The sequence below is a fragment of the Gastrolobium bilobum genome, unplaced genomic scaffold, assembly GCF_033153095.1.
Source record: "Gastrolobium bilobum isolate Gb01-03AN ecotype WA unplaced genomic scaffold, APGP_CSIRO_Gbil_v1 utg17589, whole genome shotgun sequence".
In the NCBI taxonomy this organism is placed as follows: Eukaryota; Viridiplantae; Streptophyta; class Magnoliopsida; order Fabales; family Fabaceae; genus Gastrolobium; species Gastrolobium bilobum.
In genome coordinates this window covers 3,899-22,709 of record NW_026895975.1, presented here as the reverse complement: position 1 = coordinate 22,709, position 18,811 = coordinate 3,899, and the positions used below count along the sequence as shown (strand labels likewise).

The window sequence follows — 18,811 nt, the reverse complement described above, 5'->3', positions numbered from 1 at the left end:
TCAGAAGTGTGTTGCACTATCGACAACTGAGGCTGAGTACATTGCCGCTACTGAGGCAAGCAAAGAGATGTTGTGGATGAAGAAGTTCCTCATGGAACTCGGCCATGACCAAGACAAGTACGAGCTGGGTTGTGATAATCAAAGCGCAATTCATCTTGCGAAGAATTCAACCTATCACTCTCGCACAAAGCATATTGACGTGAGGTATCACTGGATCCGGGATGTGGTGGAAGGTGGAGAGCTCGAACTCGTCAAGGTGCACACTGACCAAAATTGGTCCGACATGATGACAAAGCCGGTTCCAGCAAGAAAATTTGAAGACTGTTGTGAAGAAGCCGGGTTGATGTTGAAGCCGACGCATTGAAGTCAGAGGGGGAGATTTGTTGGGCTTCCTCCTTCAATGCTAAGCCCAAGCTCATTTGAGGGGTTTCCTAAAAACCCTAACCATAAATTCCACCTCCTCTATATATACTCATTAGTTGAGGGTGGAGGCTAGGTTAGATTTGAGAGAACAAATTTGATTGTTTGAGCAAGGCTTTATGCTTTGCATTTGAAAGATCTCTAGAGAGAGAGTTTGAGTGAAACATCTCTAGGGTAGTTTGATTATCACCATTGTTGGAGAGGTTGAGTTAACCACCATATTGGTGTATTTGATTATTTGTAACTATTATTTTCATAGTGGACTGATCTGGACTAGGTCCCGTGGGTTTTTACTTCTTCATTGGAGAAGGTTTTCTCACGTTAAATCTGGTTGTGTTCTTCTTCTCTCTCTCTCCTATGTTTACGTTTTGATTTTTCCGCTGCGCTGCCTGACCTGGTGCAGTTCAGGCTGAGGTATTGCCGAGATCCAAGATCAGGATCTTGTTGATTGACTTCCGCACAAAGGCCCCTGAGCCGAGCTTGAGGGAACCGAATTTTCCCAACAATATGCAGGAGATAATGTTATAGAACATGAAATTTTTTAAAATGCAACACATTTTTTTTTCAAACCCCTAAAATGATGTCGTTTTAGAGTTGCCAAAAAAATGTTATTCTCTAAAATTATTTACTAATTAATTTAGAATTTATCATTTCTCCATCCGATAAATTTACTTCCAGCAACCTTAAAATTACATCATTTTAAAGGTTGAGAGAATTAATGAATAGTATTTTGGTAAAATTCATATAACAAAGAAATAAACAAAATTTCAAAAATATCCATAATTAATTCTGTCAATTATCCAAACCATGTAATTTTGGATCACTAGAAATACTTTTATCTCAAGAAGAAGGAGAAACATTTTTCCCATTAATTTAACCACTTTTATCTTGTTTATGAAATGATAAAATGCATTCAAATGGTGCTACTTATACATTTAGGTAAGTTGGAAACTTGTATATTCTAATCAAAAAATACTCTACTGCTAGATTCCAATAAATCCTCCTGAGGTTGATATTTCCTATCTACATTCCATTTGCGAACTTGGTTCAAGACAAATAGATAAATTGTATTATTGGAATATGTGTTATCACAAAGTACCTTCAGCCTTTGTCATCTTCATAAAATCTAACATCATATGAATACTAACGCTCCAATAAAATCAACTACGAACATGTAGTTTTTGTGCGATGAATCCGCTATTGATTTCCATAAGCTGATGGCAGTACCCTTCTACTCCAATCGCTCACTTCAAACCGGATCCAAAAGTTTCCATAAATTAGGCACGTTTGCTAAACAAAGAATGGCACTTACATTCAATATCGTTTCTTTTTTTTTTTTCTTGATAGACACATTCAATATCCTTTCTTATTTTTTTTTTCTTGATAGACACATTCAATATCCTTTCTTTCTTTTGGAAATATCAGCAAAAGAACCTAGGCACATTCTGTTAAAAATAGTTGAAGTGTTACATCGAGCTATTTATTTAAAAAAAAAAAATTACATTTTTAAAAATACTTTACTCACCGCTCTTTCATTCTATTTAGGGAAAATTTCACAAATGTTCCTATAAATTTTTTGAATTATCACTTACCCCCTCACAAACTTTTTAAATCATTTACAACTTTATTTAGATTTTTTTTATCACTTACCCCCTCATTTAAAATTTCTTTATTCTCACTTAAGGAGCTAAATGATAAAAAAACTTTAAGTCAGGAGGATAAATGATTTAAAATTTTAAGGAAATGGTAAATGATTATGAAGAAAGTTACACAATATTTTTTTTGAAGTTTTCCCTTCTATTTAATCGAAATACTAAAATACAAACATAAAATGAAATGACAAAATTTGAAACTTCTAAAATGACAATAATTTTAAAATGAAAGGAGTATTCTCCAAATGTCAACTTTTATTATACCATCAAACAAATAATACGCTCTTATTGTACAAGCCCAAGCTTTTATATTGCTAACTAAAACACCCGAGCAAAAACCACATTCTGCATTGACAAATAATTGAAGACGATCAACAACCAAATCCAACTACCATGTCTCATGCTTCACTCAATATTGATTCTAACCACTTTCTTTGTTCTCCCCTCGGAATTGGTTCCTGTTTCATAATTTGATGCAAATCCTCTAGCTCTTCTAGCTTGCTCCAAAGATGCAATTGGCCAAACCTGGTTTCTGTTCTGATTACCACAGCCAGAACCTACAACATAGTCATGTTTTAAATTCAGGGAATATTTAAATTAATGAGTTCATGTTAAAAAACAGTCCTGAAGAAACAATGGTTTAACATATGTTGGAACATTGACAGACAACTTAAACAACCATGGAAACAGATCTATGTTGTCTATCATCAATCAGTACACAGAAGCACGCCCCATGTATAGGCTATATGTTTACTCATACAAGATTAGTAGCCAAGTTAAATGTGGAAAGAAAAAGAAAACTAGGCAAGAACATAAAGCATGGGACTAGTTAAGAATGCTATGCACCACTCGCTCAATTGTAGAATCATGTTTATATACTTACATTCCTATGTCAGTCCCTGCTGCTTGAATCTCAATCTACGTAGTTAGATGCCAACAGCATTGAACATCTAAGTCCATTATATAAGTAGCACACAAGTAGCGTGATATATGTCTCACAACTACAGACAAGATGAATCGAGCAGTTGCAGGAACCATCCATACAATGTTTTGGCACAAAAAGTAATTAAAAAAAGGAAACATCGCAACTGTAAAATGTTTGAAGTATGATATAAAATCAACATAAACATCTGCCAAGAAGAGGTATGTTTAGTTCATGACGTAATAAACTCAACATACATTTTACTAGTTGTAACGGAGATCAAATAAATTGTACATTAAAAATATAAAAAATAACATAGAAAAGTTTGCTTTGGCAAAACATTACGTTTATTTAAAACAATCCAGCAGCATAGTGTGGAGAGTATTGAAATTTTTAATGCAATTAACCAAAGAAGAGAAACATCTTTTTTGTCCTTGTGCAACCTTTATTATTTTCTCATTGGGTGGGAGGGCATTTATTTATTTATTTATTTATTTTGTGTGTAAAAGAGGAGGGGGGGAGGGGGAGGTGGAACATAAGTACAATTATTTCATTATGAAATTTGAAATTAAACATCACTTGTAAATAGGAATATTGCAATAGAAATTTCATCCTGAGAATCATTCTAAAATGCCCTGTAAATAATTTGCCTTATACAGAAAAACTATTAAGAGAGCGAATCGGAGCGGTGGTAAAGCTGCTTTTTCATTATTGAAGTTTCATGGGTTCGAATCCAGGATCTAGCCTCTTTGCAATTACGCAAAGGCAAGGCTGCATACAAAGATTACTTCCATCCCATCAAATCAAGGTCATGCAATTATGAAAGGTCATATTTTTTTTTTTTATACAGAAAAACTATATGATAACTTCTATATACAAGCTCATCAAATAAATACCCGCTCTGCACAGATTGACAATTTGCAATCAAGATTAGGTTCAAATTATTTTGCATCATGATTCCAGCCACAGATTAAACCATATAAATAATAACAACAAATAAGCACATAGCAATACGAAAAGCATAATTTTCTCATGTTCACAAACCAGAAATTTCTCAAAAAATTTCCTAAGTTGCCCCAAGACTCTTAAACGTAAATTTCAAGTAAAAAAAACTTGACTTGAGTACAGGTCAGGCAGGATACATTAATGACTCAAACAGAATAAAGAAAGCTTACCCTTGTTCTTATGCACATCATATCCAGGCAACTTCCCCATATTATTTCCTTTCCATGCTTCCTCAAAGCCTGCAAGCTCATCTGAAATATTCAAAAACAAATAAGTACATCAAATATTGAAAGCAATTTTTTTTTTTACCATTCTTTAAATTGTCAAACAAATAACCAAAGAAGATAGCAGGAACTAACCTTCATTAAGATTGTGCAGTGTCTGCGTGGTATCAACCTTACCATCTGAGTCAAGCTTCCTCAAAACTGAATGACCCTACATACATGATACAAAAGCTTAATTTCTATATTTAAAACAAATTCTTCATTTTCTTTCTATACTAATACAGAAGTTACACAAGAGGACAAAAGCCTGAGCAGAAAGCAAGCACCACATATTGATTGTACCAATGGCAAAACAAAAAAGGACAACAACTTTTCCCTTTTTTATAATAGAAGGTTTTGTTTAAGAAAGCCAACATCATAACAATTATTAGCCTCCTTGAAGTTTACTGCATACGTAATACATTTGATGACACTTATTTTGTCTAATTCTAACATTATGATACTAGTTACTAGAGGAGTGCATTCTTAGATAAATCAGATATACACACCTTGTCATGGATTCCTCTGGTGATCCTATGTGCTGCCTGGCCTGTTATCGAGTCGGCTTCTTTGTTTTCCTCTATTACAGCCTGATTCACAAAGATAACATTAGAGCCAAAAAATAATCCTCACAACAATTGATATAGTAAGAGGAAGTTACATACCCCATCAGCCCCTATCCTTCTGTTTCTAGTAGAACTATAATATGCACCATCTATACCACCATATGTTACTCTGCTAGTCTGAAAAGAAAAATTTCGAGTCTTTGTGGGTTCAAAGGTGTAATGGTCATTCTTATAATTTACATCACTGTTCTTCCTCTCCTCTAGATTTCACACAAAGAAGTATATAAATTAGTAAAACAAGTTAAGCGAAAGACCTTATAGAACAATAAAACAATAACAGAAATCAGTATATTACCATTAACATCATCATCATCTGGATGCTCAACAGATGGTTCCATGGTTGATCTAGAATTTTTGTGATCAAAATCCTCCTCGTCTTCAGTTTCAGGGAAATTATGGATCCCCTCATCATCAGAGCATAATTCTTCTATAACTATTCCTTTTTCTCTATTTGTCTTCTGCATTGCTCTAGATGCAGAACTTGAACCAAACATGCTACCAAATGGGTCAGTGAAAAAAGGATCATCAAATGGATCCCTGCCTCCAAAAAGAGTTGGCATCATACTTGTATGGAATCCAAAGCCACCAAAATCTCCATGCCCACTTGATTCAAAAATATCATCTCGAACTTCTCTACTCTTCTTCATATTCCTTATCTAATCTTCACAAAGGAAAAAATCATATAAAATTTGCAATTCAGAGTTTCAGACTATACCACTAAACATATACATTAAAAAAAATCCACACTACAAAATAAGTTTGGGAAAATAAGCATTAAGAAAAATTGTCACAAAGAAATAATTGTTACATATAGACTTGAGAAGCATGTAGCAAAAAAAATTGTTACATATGACATAACAATTAATGCAATTGTGAATGTTTCGAACGCACAGAAGAATTAAATAATAGGATTAAGTTACCTCACGAATAGGATGAGATTTTAATTGAGGGAGAGAAGAAGCCAGAAGCCCAGAACGAACAGAACATTCTAAGCTTGATTCGTAGTTTGAAACAAAACAAACGGGACCAATTTATATGGTAGAGACACGACACGGAGGGAACGACACGTGGATTTTACTTCCATTCGTTTCACAAAAGCTAGAACCTTCTGGCGCTCGCTCTATTTCTCTCTTTTTCCTAATCCGATTCAAAATTTTATTACGAGGTCCCTCATAAGTCATAAGTCGTAACATGGTATTTGATTTGAACACGATGCCACTTTTTAATACCACATGATATTTAAAAAAATAAAAATTAAATTAGTACTCTATTAATGACCATAATTTTCTGACTACGTAGTACTCTACTAAGACAATTTTTTTTTTGAAAGTAAGGAAACAAGGCCCAAATTAAAAACGGTATATAACAATGTAGGAGCTCTCATATATATAAATATATATAAATATGTGGGATCATATGAAAAGAATAGAGATAAAAAGAAATATAAATCCCGCATATTTCTATATATATATATAGAAGATAATTTTATCTTCTATAACATCGTTAAACTCTATAACAAAAGCATAAGGTTTGTTTATGTAAGGCTCAGGATCAGAGTAAATCCACAAAATCGAGTTGTTGAAACTTGAAACTGTGTGACTATGGCTCTGATTTAAATAGAGCCAATTTCTTGGATCGTAAAAAATAAAAATAAAAAAAATCAGTTTTTGATTCCTTTCGGTTAAAATAATAAAACAGAAGGCGTTACACTGGGGGAGAGAGAGAGAGAGATTTTGCTTCAGAAAGCTTACAAATTGGTAAATGACATGTAGAATGCAGAGCAATAAATTGATATTAAATCTGCAATCAACTGTCATTTATAATACCAATGCTTCACCAGAAGATAAAAATGAAAAATTAAATTAGTAAATCAGCAACTTAATCTTAAAATTTTCTCTACTTTTACTTTAGACCTTAAATTTAAGTATATGTTTAATTATGTGTATGAGTTATCCCTCAAATAACTAGTATCATCTTAATTCTTTTCAGGACTATGTTAATACAAATTTCATAAATTTAGGGACTAACTCACAAGCATTAATTAAATTCATAAAATAAACTGTAAGCGGAGAATAAATTCATAAGCACTGAATTGCTAGTTTAATCAAAAATAAATAATACAAGAAAGTAAGAAAACTGCATTGCTTGACGAACAGTTCATAACATTAGCCCGTCAAACCATCACACCACCCTGCCCAACATTGCTACCTTCATTTCAACTTGACACAAGCACCATGAAATAACATTTTCTTTTCTTTTCTTTTTTTTTAAAAAAAAAATGATACTAATTGTCTGTGGAGATGAGGAGGTACCAAGGCTAGATTCTGTTAGAGAGTGAAAGTAGAGGATTGTGGAGTGTCCATGTCTTTTGTTACATGATGTAAATATATTAGCTTTTAGAATTATTGGGAATCAAAGTCAGGTTTTGATGGATATTCAAGACCTTGTAGAGCTGGCATCCTTCTTATATCTTCTTCTGAATATGCAGGGATGAACCAGTATTTCTTGTCCATCCCAAATACCTGATATCAAAACAACATAAATCATAATGTTAACTTGTAGATCCTATATTATTCAATAATAATAACAGAATTAGTCAATTAGAGCATCCCATCAACCATGTAGATACCCCAGAGAATAAAAACGAAAAATATCACAATTCACAAGGTCTACAAACACATTTATTTGCCATGAACAACTATTCCAAACACGGTTCGGATCCTTTCCTGCTCCTGAATAACATGATATGGTCCTATTGGAGAGAGATATATAAATTTCATCATGCAATGACCTATAATAATAGGTTATAGGATCCACTAATTATATTTTTTAAAAATTATGTATTCCTCTCCCAAACAAAACCATATTATACTTATTCAAGAACGAGAGAAGATCCCAGTCCCCCCAAAACTTGAATTGTTAGGTAACTGGTACATTAATGGTTTTATATTTTTATATCTTTAACATGCCTCTACATACAAGAGTCTACTAGGTTTGAAGAGTGAATATAAGCTTTAATAAGCGTCATTTCAATCCAAAACCTTAAGATATTGGGTGAGGCTAAATTAATTATTTTATATTTCTCTAACACACTCCCTCACGGCGTAGATATGGCACAAGCCCACTTTTTTGGTCTACTTTGTGTTTTTTCTTAATTCCACCTAAAAGTAGGGGCAGTGAGGATCGAACTCGTAACCTTGTGATCACTGAAGCTCTGATACCATGAAAATAATCAATTCAACCTAAAACCTTAAGCTTGTGGGTGAGGGTTTTTTTAATGATTTTATATATCTCAATAAAAATATGCACAGACTTACCAAACCTTGCTTGAAATTTAACATTCATTTAGAATATCAAGAACCAACTATTCTAAAAACTTAAGTTACTAAATTAACACAAATGAATGCTTTTATATTTTTATATCACTTAATATTATTCATAGGACGTGATTAAGGTATAATTTAAGATTAATATAAGAATAACAACCAAATTCTAAGTTAGAAACACAATTCCTAATACGAGCATCTGAGTTTAAAATGTAAGCATTACTACTACTCGTTCCTAGCAAAAATCCTAAAAAAATATTAAAACAGACATTAAGGCTGTATTTGCCAAACTCAAAAAACTAGAAGATTAGGTCATATGGGGCCTGACTTTTTAAATTCCAGGTGTTTGGTAAGCATTAAAAACTAGTTCTTATCTGATCAATTCATTTTCAAGCTAAAAGTAGTTCAGAAAAAAAAAAATGTAAAATTGGTTTTATTGTATTATATTGTTATCAATGACTCCTATTTTTCTTCTATATTTTTGTTTTATTTTTTACATTATCTTTTACTTTCTCTTAAAATTTAAATTAAAGCTTTCGCTGTCAACTTTCTCTCTCAATATATATTTATGGGGTAGGTTATTCCTACAATGGTGTAAGAAGAAGTTTTATACCAAATCATAGCCATTAATGGCACACACATCTAATAAATTAGAATCATTAGATATAAATAAGATCAACAACCAAGAATGAAAGTGTAACTTATACGGGTGCAAAATGATCCTCACCCATAAATTTAATTTTAAATTTGTATATGATTTTAGAATTGATTTAAGCCACAAACTAAGGATAAATCAAAACTATTTAAAAAATAACAATTATATAACTAGTTTATCTTAAACAGTTCTAAACCAATTCTCGGGGGTGTCAAAGTGCTCCTTAATTATCAAAAGCTGGCATTGCTCATGGTTGAATGGAAAAATACTTAATATTATTCCATGAATGTTCATGCACAGATATTTACAAAATAAAACTACAGAGAATAATTGTTTTCCTATTATAGAGTTGATTCTAAGGGAAAAAATACAAAGCAATCTATAACATATCTTCCCTATAATTTGTCCTATCATAATCTGTCTAATAAAAGGGAAATACGAAACTATAATAATTATACAATTATTCATATCATATTTACAAAACTAATTGTAAGCACAACATATCCCACTCGTATTAGTACAAAAATTATAGGATACAGACTAGGCTCCAATATACTGCTGACATAAATAAATATTTTAAGCGTCTACACTTCCTTGGAAAGTGTAAACAAGATTAGATTAAAATATTTTCTATTTTTGTTCACAGAAATGTAATATAAAAGTCATACCTTCATCAGAATATCTACAATATGGCAATAATATCTAGTTCCTTTGCAAACATCAACACACATAAGTGAATATTTGTATTCATTTTTTGAAAAACCAACACATATCACATGAAGTTAAGTCATTGCTCCCTTAAGTTTACCCAAAAAAAAAAAAAGCCATTGCTCAAAGCATTATACTTTGAAAGAGGTTGGGCTAAGAATCTGAATGAAATTTTGTTTACAGTATTAGTTTACAGTTTACACTAGCTAGATTGTAATTAACACATGGGGAAAACATGGTGGCAAAAGAATATGTTGAAACTAATTCATGCTAGATAGAGATATCATTGTCTTTCAATAATTCAAATGGCTCGATCATGTATTGGTCAATAATTCAGAAGGCACGATCATGTGTTGGACACTTTGGAGCCTAAATTAGCTTTCAAATTTAAAACTACCTTCTGCAACTAATATATATAGGACATCTTCAGCAAGTATTTTCTGTTTGAATTATATAGGATAGATAATCTTCAAATTCTGACATCTTGAATAGCAATAGGATAAGAATATATACTGAGTTTTGTTTCCCAAAGATGCAAGCTTAGTCATTTTCCAAAATTCTTAATTGAACGTGTAATACCCAAGAAAAATAATAGTAATTTATAATAATAATAAATTAATAATAATAATAATAAATTATAACTTAGTAGTAATAATATATATATATATGTTTTATGGTTATAGATAACAAATTATAATATAAATTTTGATAAAATAATTGTGTGCGATATATGTGGGATATGAGTGCTATTGGAAAATAATTTTGATACTTTGTAATACTCTAGATTATTTATAATAAAATAATATTAATATGTATATATATATAAATATATGTATATATATATAAATATATATATATATATATATATATTAGATGATAAATTATGATTAATTGATTTATTAATTGATTGATGATTTATGTATTAATGTTTGATTAGTAATGTTTGATTGGTAATTTGATTAGATATGATGAGTCAATCATAAGTCAGCCTTGAGTTAGCAAATAAGTTAGTTGTATTCTGAGCCATAAAGAAATTAAGAATAAAATAGTGTATAAAGCCAAAATCTGAGCTAGATACATCAATGAAGAATAAGAAAATAAATGCACGAAACTCATATCAGAGCCCAAAACTTCAACTATAAATAGAGGTCTAGCCTAACCAAATCAATTCACTCTTCAACATTTATCCTCTATTACTCTCTCTCTTCTTACTCAAAAGTTTTTTATTTTATTTTCTTTTGGTTACCAACCAGTTCTCTGCCCTAAATTATTCTTTTCTAGAAGTTAGCAAAAACGGAGACAAGGTAATCCTAATCCCTAAAGAGTCATAGGTTATATTGATATGAATTTTGATATATGTAATCCTAATCCTTAGGAAATTTTAGGATGTTTTCATATGTTATATGTAACCTTTAGGGTATTTACATTAATTCTTTTTCTTTTAACTTTAGAAATTAATAGGATAAATTATTATTTTGGTATGAATAATTGAATTAAATTTATTTATAAATTAACCCTTTAACGATAATAAATAGGAATAATTGAATTATTTAAATTATGATATCCTTGAATAACTATAATGATTGATATCAATATTGATCTGATTAGAGCTTTATTGTAATAAATGTTTGAATTATGATATGATATTTGAATTATGATTTGAAAAATTATGATATGATTGGGTAATTGATTATGTGCGATATGAATTTTATTGAATAATTGTGGAAAATATTATCGATACCTTGAAATAATTGAATAATTGATATGATGATTGGATTATGTGTAATGGATAATTGATATGATGATCGAGGATTATGTGTAATGATGATTGGACGATGTGTAATGAATAATTTATATGATGATTGGATTTGGGTTTTACTCTGATAGATGTTGGATAGTTGAATTATGCTATCCTGATGGATTTGGAAATTATGATATTCTTGGATAATTGAATTTGGAAATTATACTCTTGCCTCTTTAAAATGATGTGAAAATTATAAAAACTACTTGAGGAAAATTTCCAATTATGAGAATTGTTACATGATTGGATTGATTGTGTGTGATTGAAATAAATTAATAGTGGGAGGATAGCTTTAGGATGGTACCTCCCAAAGTGATGAACAGAACCTTTGGGCTTTATGCCTTTGATATTTATTTGATGTGACAATGATGTTTCTGTTCTTCCCAAAGTGGTATCTGGCAACAGTGGTTATTTTCCGGGATACTAGTAGCAACTTTGGGAAGAGGTGTGCACATTAAGATTTGATATTTTGATGATGGCCAATTTTGATGATACGTGGCTGGCAACAATGGTTATTTCCCGGGTCACGGGGTAGACTGGCAACAGGGTTATTTCCCGGTCCCACTAAGTACAATGAACTTAAACATGATTAATAATGAAATGTTATTTGATTTGATTATGATGAATGTCATTGAATTATGAATATTACCATTTATGTAATATTATGATTAATGTTGTGCTGAATATGTTAGTTGATAATTACCCTTACTAAATACACTAATGGATTAAATAAAGATTAATATAATTAATAACAAGTTGATATTTGATTTGAATTTTTGAGTTATATTATTTTATTGGATTATTATGAGTTTTATTTATTTATTTATTTTTGTATATCGGATTTGGATTACCAGCTCTGCCGACTTTTGTGTTTGTTTGACTGCAATGATCCTGCGGCTGCGGGGTGAGCAGATTTTCAGTAAATCAGGTTGCAAGGAATCGGGCTAGCAGTGGATAGTGAGGATAATTACTCAGAGATTTTTAGCTAATCCTAAATTTTATATATAAAACATATTTTGAATGTAATAAAGAGCCTGGCACTTGTCCCTGTACAGGTGCGGCGGTTAGGGGTGCTAAACGAGCCAGGGGCCTTTGGCTCGGCTCGTGAAGACCTGAGCTTACATGTCTAAAATTGATTGTTAAACCCAGGCTTGGACTTGTATAAAAACTCGTTTAATAAAAAGGCCTCAGGCTCCAATTCAAAAGCTCGGCCTTAGAGCCTCTCAGGCTTGCCTAATATATTATTTTTTTATTTTTTTTTTTATTTTTTATACTACTTGTGATAGCCCTCTCTCTCTTCTCAATTCATTTCATCCCATTTTATTAATTAAACATACTTTTTGAATGATTTTATTTTATATTATGCTATTTGGATATACATTAAATTTATGAATATTTATGAAATTACTAGTGCTGTTGATTGTATATTTTGTTTGGATAAATTTTTGTTGTTTTATATTTTTAAAACAGGCTAACAGGCTAAACCAGACTTTTATTTTTTGTAAATGAACAAGGCCACAGGCTGATATTATATTCGTAACAGGTAACATGCTAAGACCAGTCTGATACATTTGAACACAAGCTCGGCCCGTTAAGACCAAAGCTCGGCTCGTTAACACCCCTAGCGGCGGTAACATTTCCCCAAATTAGATTTAGATTAGCTTCCGCAATAGATATAAGATCTTAATAAATAGTTAAATGTTATTTTTTTAAAATTTTCTCTATTATAGGAATATTTTATTGTTGTGAAAATTGTTAGAAATTTAGGGGTGTTACAGAAGGTCATGTCCCCTTATAGTCATCAGTGAACCAATAAAATGAACATATAAAAAGAAAGTGATCTAAAACAATGTGCGTATAATACGACATGCACAGACCTGTTCAAAATTCCTTCGACGACCAAGGTCATAACGCCACTTTGGAGTAGTTTTCTTCTCGTATGCCTGCTCACAACAAGGAACAAATTTCAATCAGTACCCACTTCATATAAGCCATCCTTCGTACAACAAGGAAAAGCATACGAAAGTATTATATGGAAGAATACCGTAATATTTTCACCACACACACTAGCACAAAGCATTTACCTCTGCACCAGAGGGTACAGTTCATGTATCACAAAATATTTATCAATTAAAATGCAACTAAATACTGTCATTCAATGAAGAGAAGAACAGTTTCTTTAGGTGAAAGTCAGAAGAAGTATAAGGGATCTACTTTCCCAAATAAATGGAGCAAAATCAACACAAAAGAGAAAAGTTCTCGAGCTTATTTTTATGCGAAAGTTTACCTCAATAGTGGTTGTATTACCAGCCACCAATGATATGTGCATGATAAGAAATCCCAAGACACTCAGTGCGAAGGCCAGGTTCAAAACTGCAGGTAATCCAACATTGTTATAGAAATTGACGGATGAAACCAACAGCTAGAACTGTGTTCCAAGACCCTACCAAAAGCAAGAAAAGTTGTAGCAAGAGAGCCAGGCGTTCCAGGAATTTCTCCATCACTAAAGAATGCTATGAAATGCGGCAGCAGGGATGCAGTCACAAGAGTGGTCTCAAGAAAAGTGTAGAACTGCACTAAGATTTAATCAAATAATATTAACCAAGGTAAGTATGTTGTATTGGCAGCCATAAATAAATAAACAAGTTTACAATTATCAATGTTATAGTAATCGGAAAAATATAAAGACTTACTAGATGCCAAATCATACACCTCACACTAATGAAATGTAAAACAATCACAGCATAACATCTTATAAAAGTAAAAATGCCGAAAAAAATTACTGATTAGTTAGCCTTAGCACATGTCATTGGTAAAATGCCAAGCACATGATGCTAGGACCTACAATGAAATTCATATTAATCTATCCATTGGGATTAGACTTAAAAAACAAAAATATACAAGAAAATGGGGGCGGTGAGGTTCAATCTCGTGATCACTTAAAAAAAATTACCTTACCAAAAAAAAAAAAAACTACGTTCTTTATTTCTTTAGAAAGAAGAAATTATTTTTTCTCACCTCCTTAAACTTATAAAAATAACAATTATCAATTTTGGATAGCATCACGCAGCGGCCGACCACAAAATCACTATAGTGGAATAGCGGGTCAGGGTATAACTGCTACAGTGAAATCTACATAAATGCTTTACTAAATTATACTACACATACATAAATGCTCAAAAATAAAAAAAATTACCCAAAACTAAGGTCATTCATAATTAACAATCAAAAGTCAATAACAACAAAATTCAAAAAACATAAAAAGAAGGCACTAAATATTGTCTCTTTCAAAATAGAGGAACAAAGGCAGTGACTAGAACAGAGGAACAAAGTGGAAATTGAGGTGTTCTTGTGGAATCAGGAGAGTGTAGAGACCAAAACACCACCAGCGAGTGGTAGTCTTGCCGGAACAAACCAGAGAGAGAGAGAGAGAGAGCAATCAGTTACCAGACGAGAGAGAGCTCAACAGGTTTTTGTGAGAAGATGGTCATAACGATAACATACATCAGGTTAAAGGGGGTGGAAAGTTTGATTTTGCCCCGTAAATTGCTGCTGGATAATGCACACAAAGGGGCAAAGAGGGTATTTTGCCTTTCCTTTGAAGTAGCTGCGCTATAGCCCACTATTTTCCACAATTTTGGCAAAATTGCAGGAGGGGTCCGCTACACGACATTACGCCATTATAGAGCGCTATTGCGCACTATTGATAACTATGATGAAAAGTACATCATCCACTATTGCAGCTGAGGTGACAAATCAGAAGAAACAAAGCAATATCACAATTAGGATTACTTATTTACATTAGCTCCACAAAGAAAATTGCTGACTAGCTGTATAGACAACAACAGTGAGATTATAAAACTGCAATTTCTGGTTGCTCAGTTATTCTAACAGCATGCTTATCCTAAGCCATGATGCATCCAATTAGCAACAACAGTCTCCTTTTAAGGTTACCCACTCTGCATTGTCATAATTAAGCTCCACTTTCAATCCACCACTATTAGTGTAACACCATTGCGCATGAATATCACTACGACAGTTCAAAATAAGAGCATCCATCCAACTCTAGAAAAAAAAAAAAAGCTTGATCTGCATTGCAAATTTCAATAGCATGGCTAATTGGCTATATTTAATACACAACAGAAAAGAAAATTTTAAACCACGGTAGAAGTAAGTAATCTATAATGTGCTTCTACTTTCTAGCTTAAAAATAATAGAACCCAGCAAGTAATATAAAATAGTGGACATCACAGTATTATCAGCACAGCTCTAAAATGAGTCAGAGACATCAAATACATTCATTGCAAATCAGAAATAATAGCACTTCATGTGAGTAATAACTAGATAATAAAATAGTAACTCCAGCTAAGGTGTACATACCAAGAAAAGAAGGAAATACTTGTAATTTAGAGCCCCAACACAGTTAACAACCCACACACAATGGTGGTCCATCTTCAGCACACATCGACCACCTGGTTATCAAACCAAAAAAGATCAAACTTATGCTGACTTGTTCTCAACGTGGCAACACAAAAATGTAAATATTTGCGTGCCAAAACTCACAAACAGAACAATGATGGCATCGAGGCGGCTTGAGTTGATTGCACTTCCGACAGTACCGGATCCGTTGATTGGAAGGATCAGACTGCACGTTACCGAATTCTGACCCAACTAACGGATCAGCCTCTCCTCTCTCCTCATCAATTGCAGGTCTCCAGTTTGGAGGTACACTCCCCGGATCGGTAAAAACAACAGAAAAGTAACTCCACAATAGCATAACCAACTGCATAATCATGAGAAAAATCCCAAATTATCATACCATTTCATTCATACACTAAAGAAACGACAACTCATTAATCTATTGAACTAACTAAGAAGCTGAACATATCTATACCGCATTTCAGAATCTGACAAACGGCTGAAGTTAAATGAATGGCCAGTTATTGAAATCTTATAAGGAAACAGACATTATGTTCCAACTGAAACCCAGAAAACTCACTTTTCAATATCATCATCAAAACAATACACTCTAGATCATCATATAAACCAAATAAAGGATCATGATCCCTAAGTGACAGTGGTTTGCAGCAAAGCTAAATTCCCATAAATTGACATACATCTTACCCTGAATTATCATAAAAGTTCAAAAACATTCAACATCCAAAACACTAACAAAAAAAGGAAAATTAAAAAAAAAAAACAGCTCTGGAAGCTCACCAAACAATGAAACACGATCAACACCGCCAAGGCAATAAGAGAATCAAGCCCTCCAGCGTACAAAGCAGGGACATAATTAGTCAAAACAACAGCATAGTAAGTAACACCAACGACACCAAGAACCAATAGTATCATGATCGAACCCAGTCCTCGCAGAGCTGTGCAGAACTTGAACACGTTCCAAGCCATCGTGGCTCCAGATCTGTGCATACTCGAGAAACCCACTGCGATTTAACCCCAAAGCTTGTTACTTTTCGATCTTCACAGTAACCCCAGAAGCGGAACACGACCCAGTACCCAGAAAAAAATCATCAATTTCCTCGAGGAAAACACATGGTGAAAACTCTGACACGAACAACCTCGGAGCAGAAAAACTGTTGCTTGCGTCGTGGGTTTCTTTGTTTTGGTCTGTGGGATTGGTAAATATAGGGTTTATAGAGAATTGGATTGATAAAGGGGGATTTTGATTTTTAAGGTGCAGAAGAACATGGAAGTGAAACACAGCATAGAGAGGGATGAAAATGCTGGTTTTATTTTATTTATTTTTTCTCTGTTTTTCTTCTATAAGTTTTTTTTTTTTTTTTAATTTATTACATGAACAAACAGAAGGTTTTGACAACTTGACAAGTTCTAAGGTGGTGATTTAGCTAAAATACAAGCAATAGTAGTAGTTACTATTGAAGTTCTTCTAAGTTTTAACTAATACTATTATTATTACCAAATAAAACAATTGATTTAATTAGTTAGTTAGTTGTTGATTGGCATTATTATTACCAAATAAAACAATTGATTTAATTAGAGCTTGTTTGGATCTTCTTATCTTTAAGGCTTAAAAAGCTACTTATAAGCTAAAGCTAAAAAAAAGAACTTAAAAAAAAAAGCTAAAAACTGTTTGAAAATTACATAAAAATTTTAGATTAAAAATTAATTAAAAGCACATATTTCAAGAAAATTATCTTTATCTATCTTTATCACTTTTCATTTAAAAAAAAACACACAATTCAAGAAAAACAGATAAGAGCTTAAAAAAAAACTCCTCCTATTAGCTTTTAATTTTCAGCTTTTTCTTCGTTATAAAAAAAAGAGTTTTTCGTTATAAGAGCTTTTTTCAAAATCTGTTTGACCTAACTTATACTTATAAATAACTTCTAACTTAAAAATAAGAGGATTCAAACAGGGACTTAGTTAGTTAGTTGTTGATTGTCATTATTATTATTCGTAGTAGTAATTAGTAATAAAAGGGGATGGAATATCTAACAGCTGCTTCACTTGGTCAAAAATCTAGAAGGCGTGAGCTATAGGATTTGACGGATTCAAATTACCAAAACAGGGTATTCTTCATTTCATCATAGCAGAATGGAAGATGGAGGAGTGGATTTTCTTTTGTTGAAAAAACTATCTTGGCACAAGAATTTAGAGATGTAAATGAGTCACACGCCTTATCAGGTGTTTATGGTTTAACCTAATATATTTAATAAAATAAAATAAACTTAGGTAATAGAAAAATTTATTTAAAAAATATGTTATGAGCCTATTTTAATAAAATTTGGCCTATAAATTTATTGGCTGGTGTATATTATATTATTTATTTCAATTAAATTAAAATAAAATTATTATTTATATAATTTTAATTAATAAAAAATATTTTATATATTTTTAATTTTGATGATTGTTAAAGGCTTGATAAATTTAAACACTTAATAGGTTTAAGTCAATTTTTTTTTTTTAAATATAGATTAAGTTAGGTTCAAAACACTTTTTATAGATCTAGCATATTTAGACCAAAATTTAATCCAACCAAGTCCATTTACATCTCTCCATAAGTTTACGCAACTTTTTTGTAGAGTATTTATTTTTTTAATTTTTGGCAATATTGGTGCGTGTATAATTTGTTTATAAATTACCAGTGGCATCTAAAGTAAAATGTTAGTTGGTTTAATTAATAAGTCCTTTTACATATTAAATATTAAGATTTTGAATCAAATCTATATAGGTGAAAATAAATATGTTATATTATTAATTTATTATACCTAGTAAGTCTTACTTTTATGTATGTATAAGAGATAAAATTATCTCAGCTCCAATTTAATTAGTAGTTTGTTAGTAACGACTTATGGAATTTTTTTCCATAAAATGCAGTTAGGTTCAGGAGATGATTAGTAGTTAGTTGATATCAACTGTTCTAGGAAAAACCATATTATGTGATCCATTCAAGG

General features: G+C 31.9%; 2 protein-coding genes across 4 annotated transcripts; both read right to left on the bottom strand.

Moving 5' to 3' along the window:
• Positions 1 to 2,313: 2,313 nt before the first annotated feature.
• LOC133297069 (uncharacterized) lies at positions 2,314 to 5,918 on the bottom strand. Of its 3 annotated transcripts, none has more exons than XM_061496132.1 (7): positions 5,809 to 5,918; positions 5,184 to 5,549; positions 4,928 to 5,088; positions 4,772 to 4,852; positions 4,359 to 4,434; positions 4,170 to 4,250; positions 2,314 to 2,629 (listed from the first exon to the last, which is right to left on the bottom strand). In XM_061496132.1, the coding sequence occupies exons 2-7, from the start codon at positions 5,533 to 5,535 to the stop codon at positions 2,478 to 2,480; spliced, it is 903 nt and encodes a 300-aa protein (XP_061352116.1). In that variant the 5' UTR covers positions 5,536 to 5,549; positions 5,809 to 5,918; the 3' UTR covers positions 2,314 to 2,477. The 3 variants fall into 3 exon arrangements, with proteins under 3 accessions (XP_061352116.1, XP_061352118.1, XP_061352117.1); XM_061496134.1 differs by having other exon boundaries at positions 4,928 to 5,086; positions 5,191 to 5,549; XM_061496133.1 differs by having other exon boundaries at positions 5,184 to 5,544; positions 5,809 to 5,903.
• A 1,041-nt stretch (positions 5,919 to 6,959) lies between these two features.
• Positions 6,960 to 17,094, bottom strand: LOC133297070 (probable protein S-acyltransferase 14). The gene is made up of 7 exons (XM_061496135.1): positions 16,596 to 17,094; positions 15,942 to 16,161; positions 15,759 to 15,850; positions 13,826 to 13,949; positions 13,666 to 13,751; positions 13,256 to 13,321; positions 6,960 to 7,410 (listed from the first exon to the last, which is right to left on the bottom strand). Exons 1-7 carry the CDS (start codon positions 16,803 to 16,805, stop codon positions 7,291 to 7,293), a joined length of 918 nt encoding a protein of 305 aa, XP_061352119.1. The 5' UTR covers positions 16,806 to 17,094; the 3' UTR covers positions 6,960 to 7,290.
• Positions 17,095 to 18,811: the final 1,717 nt, after the last annotated feature.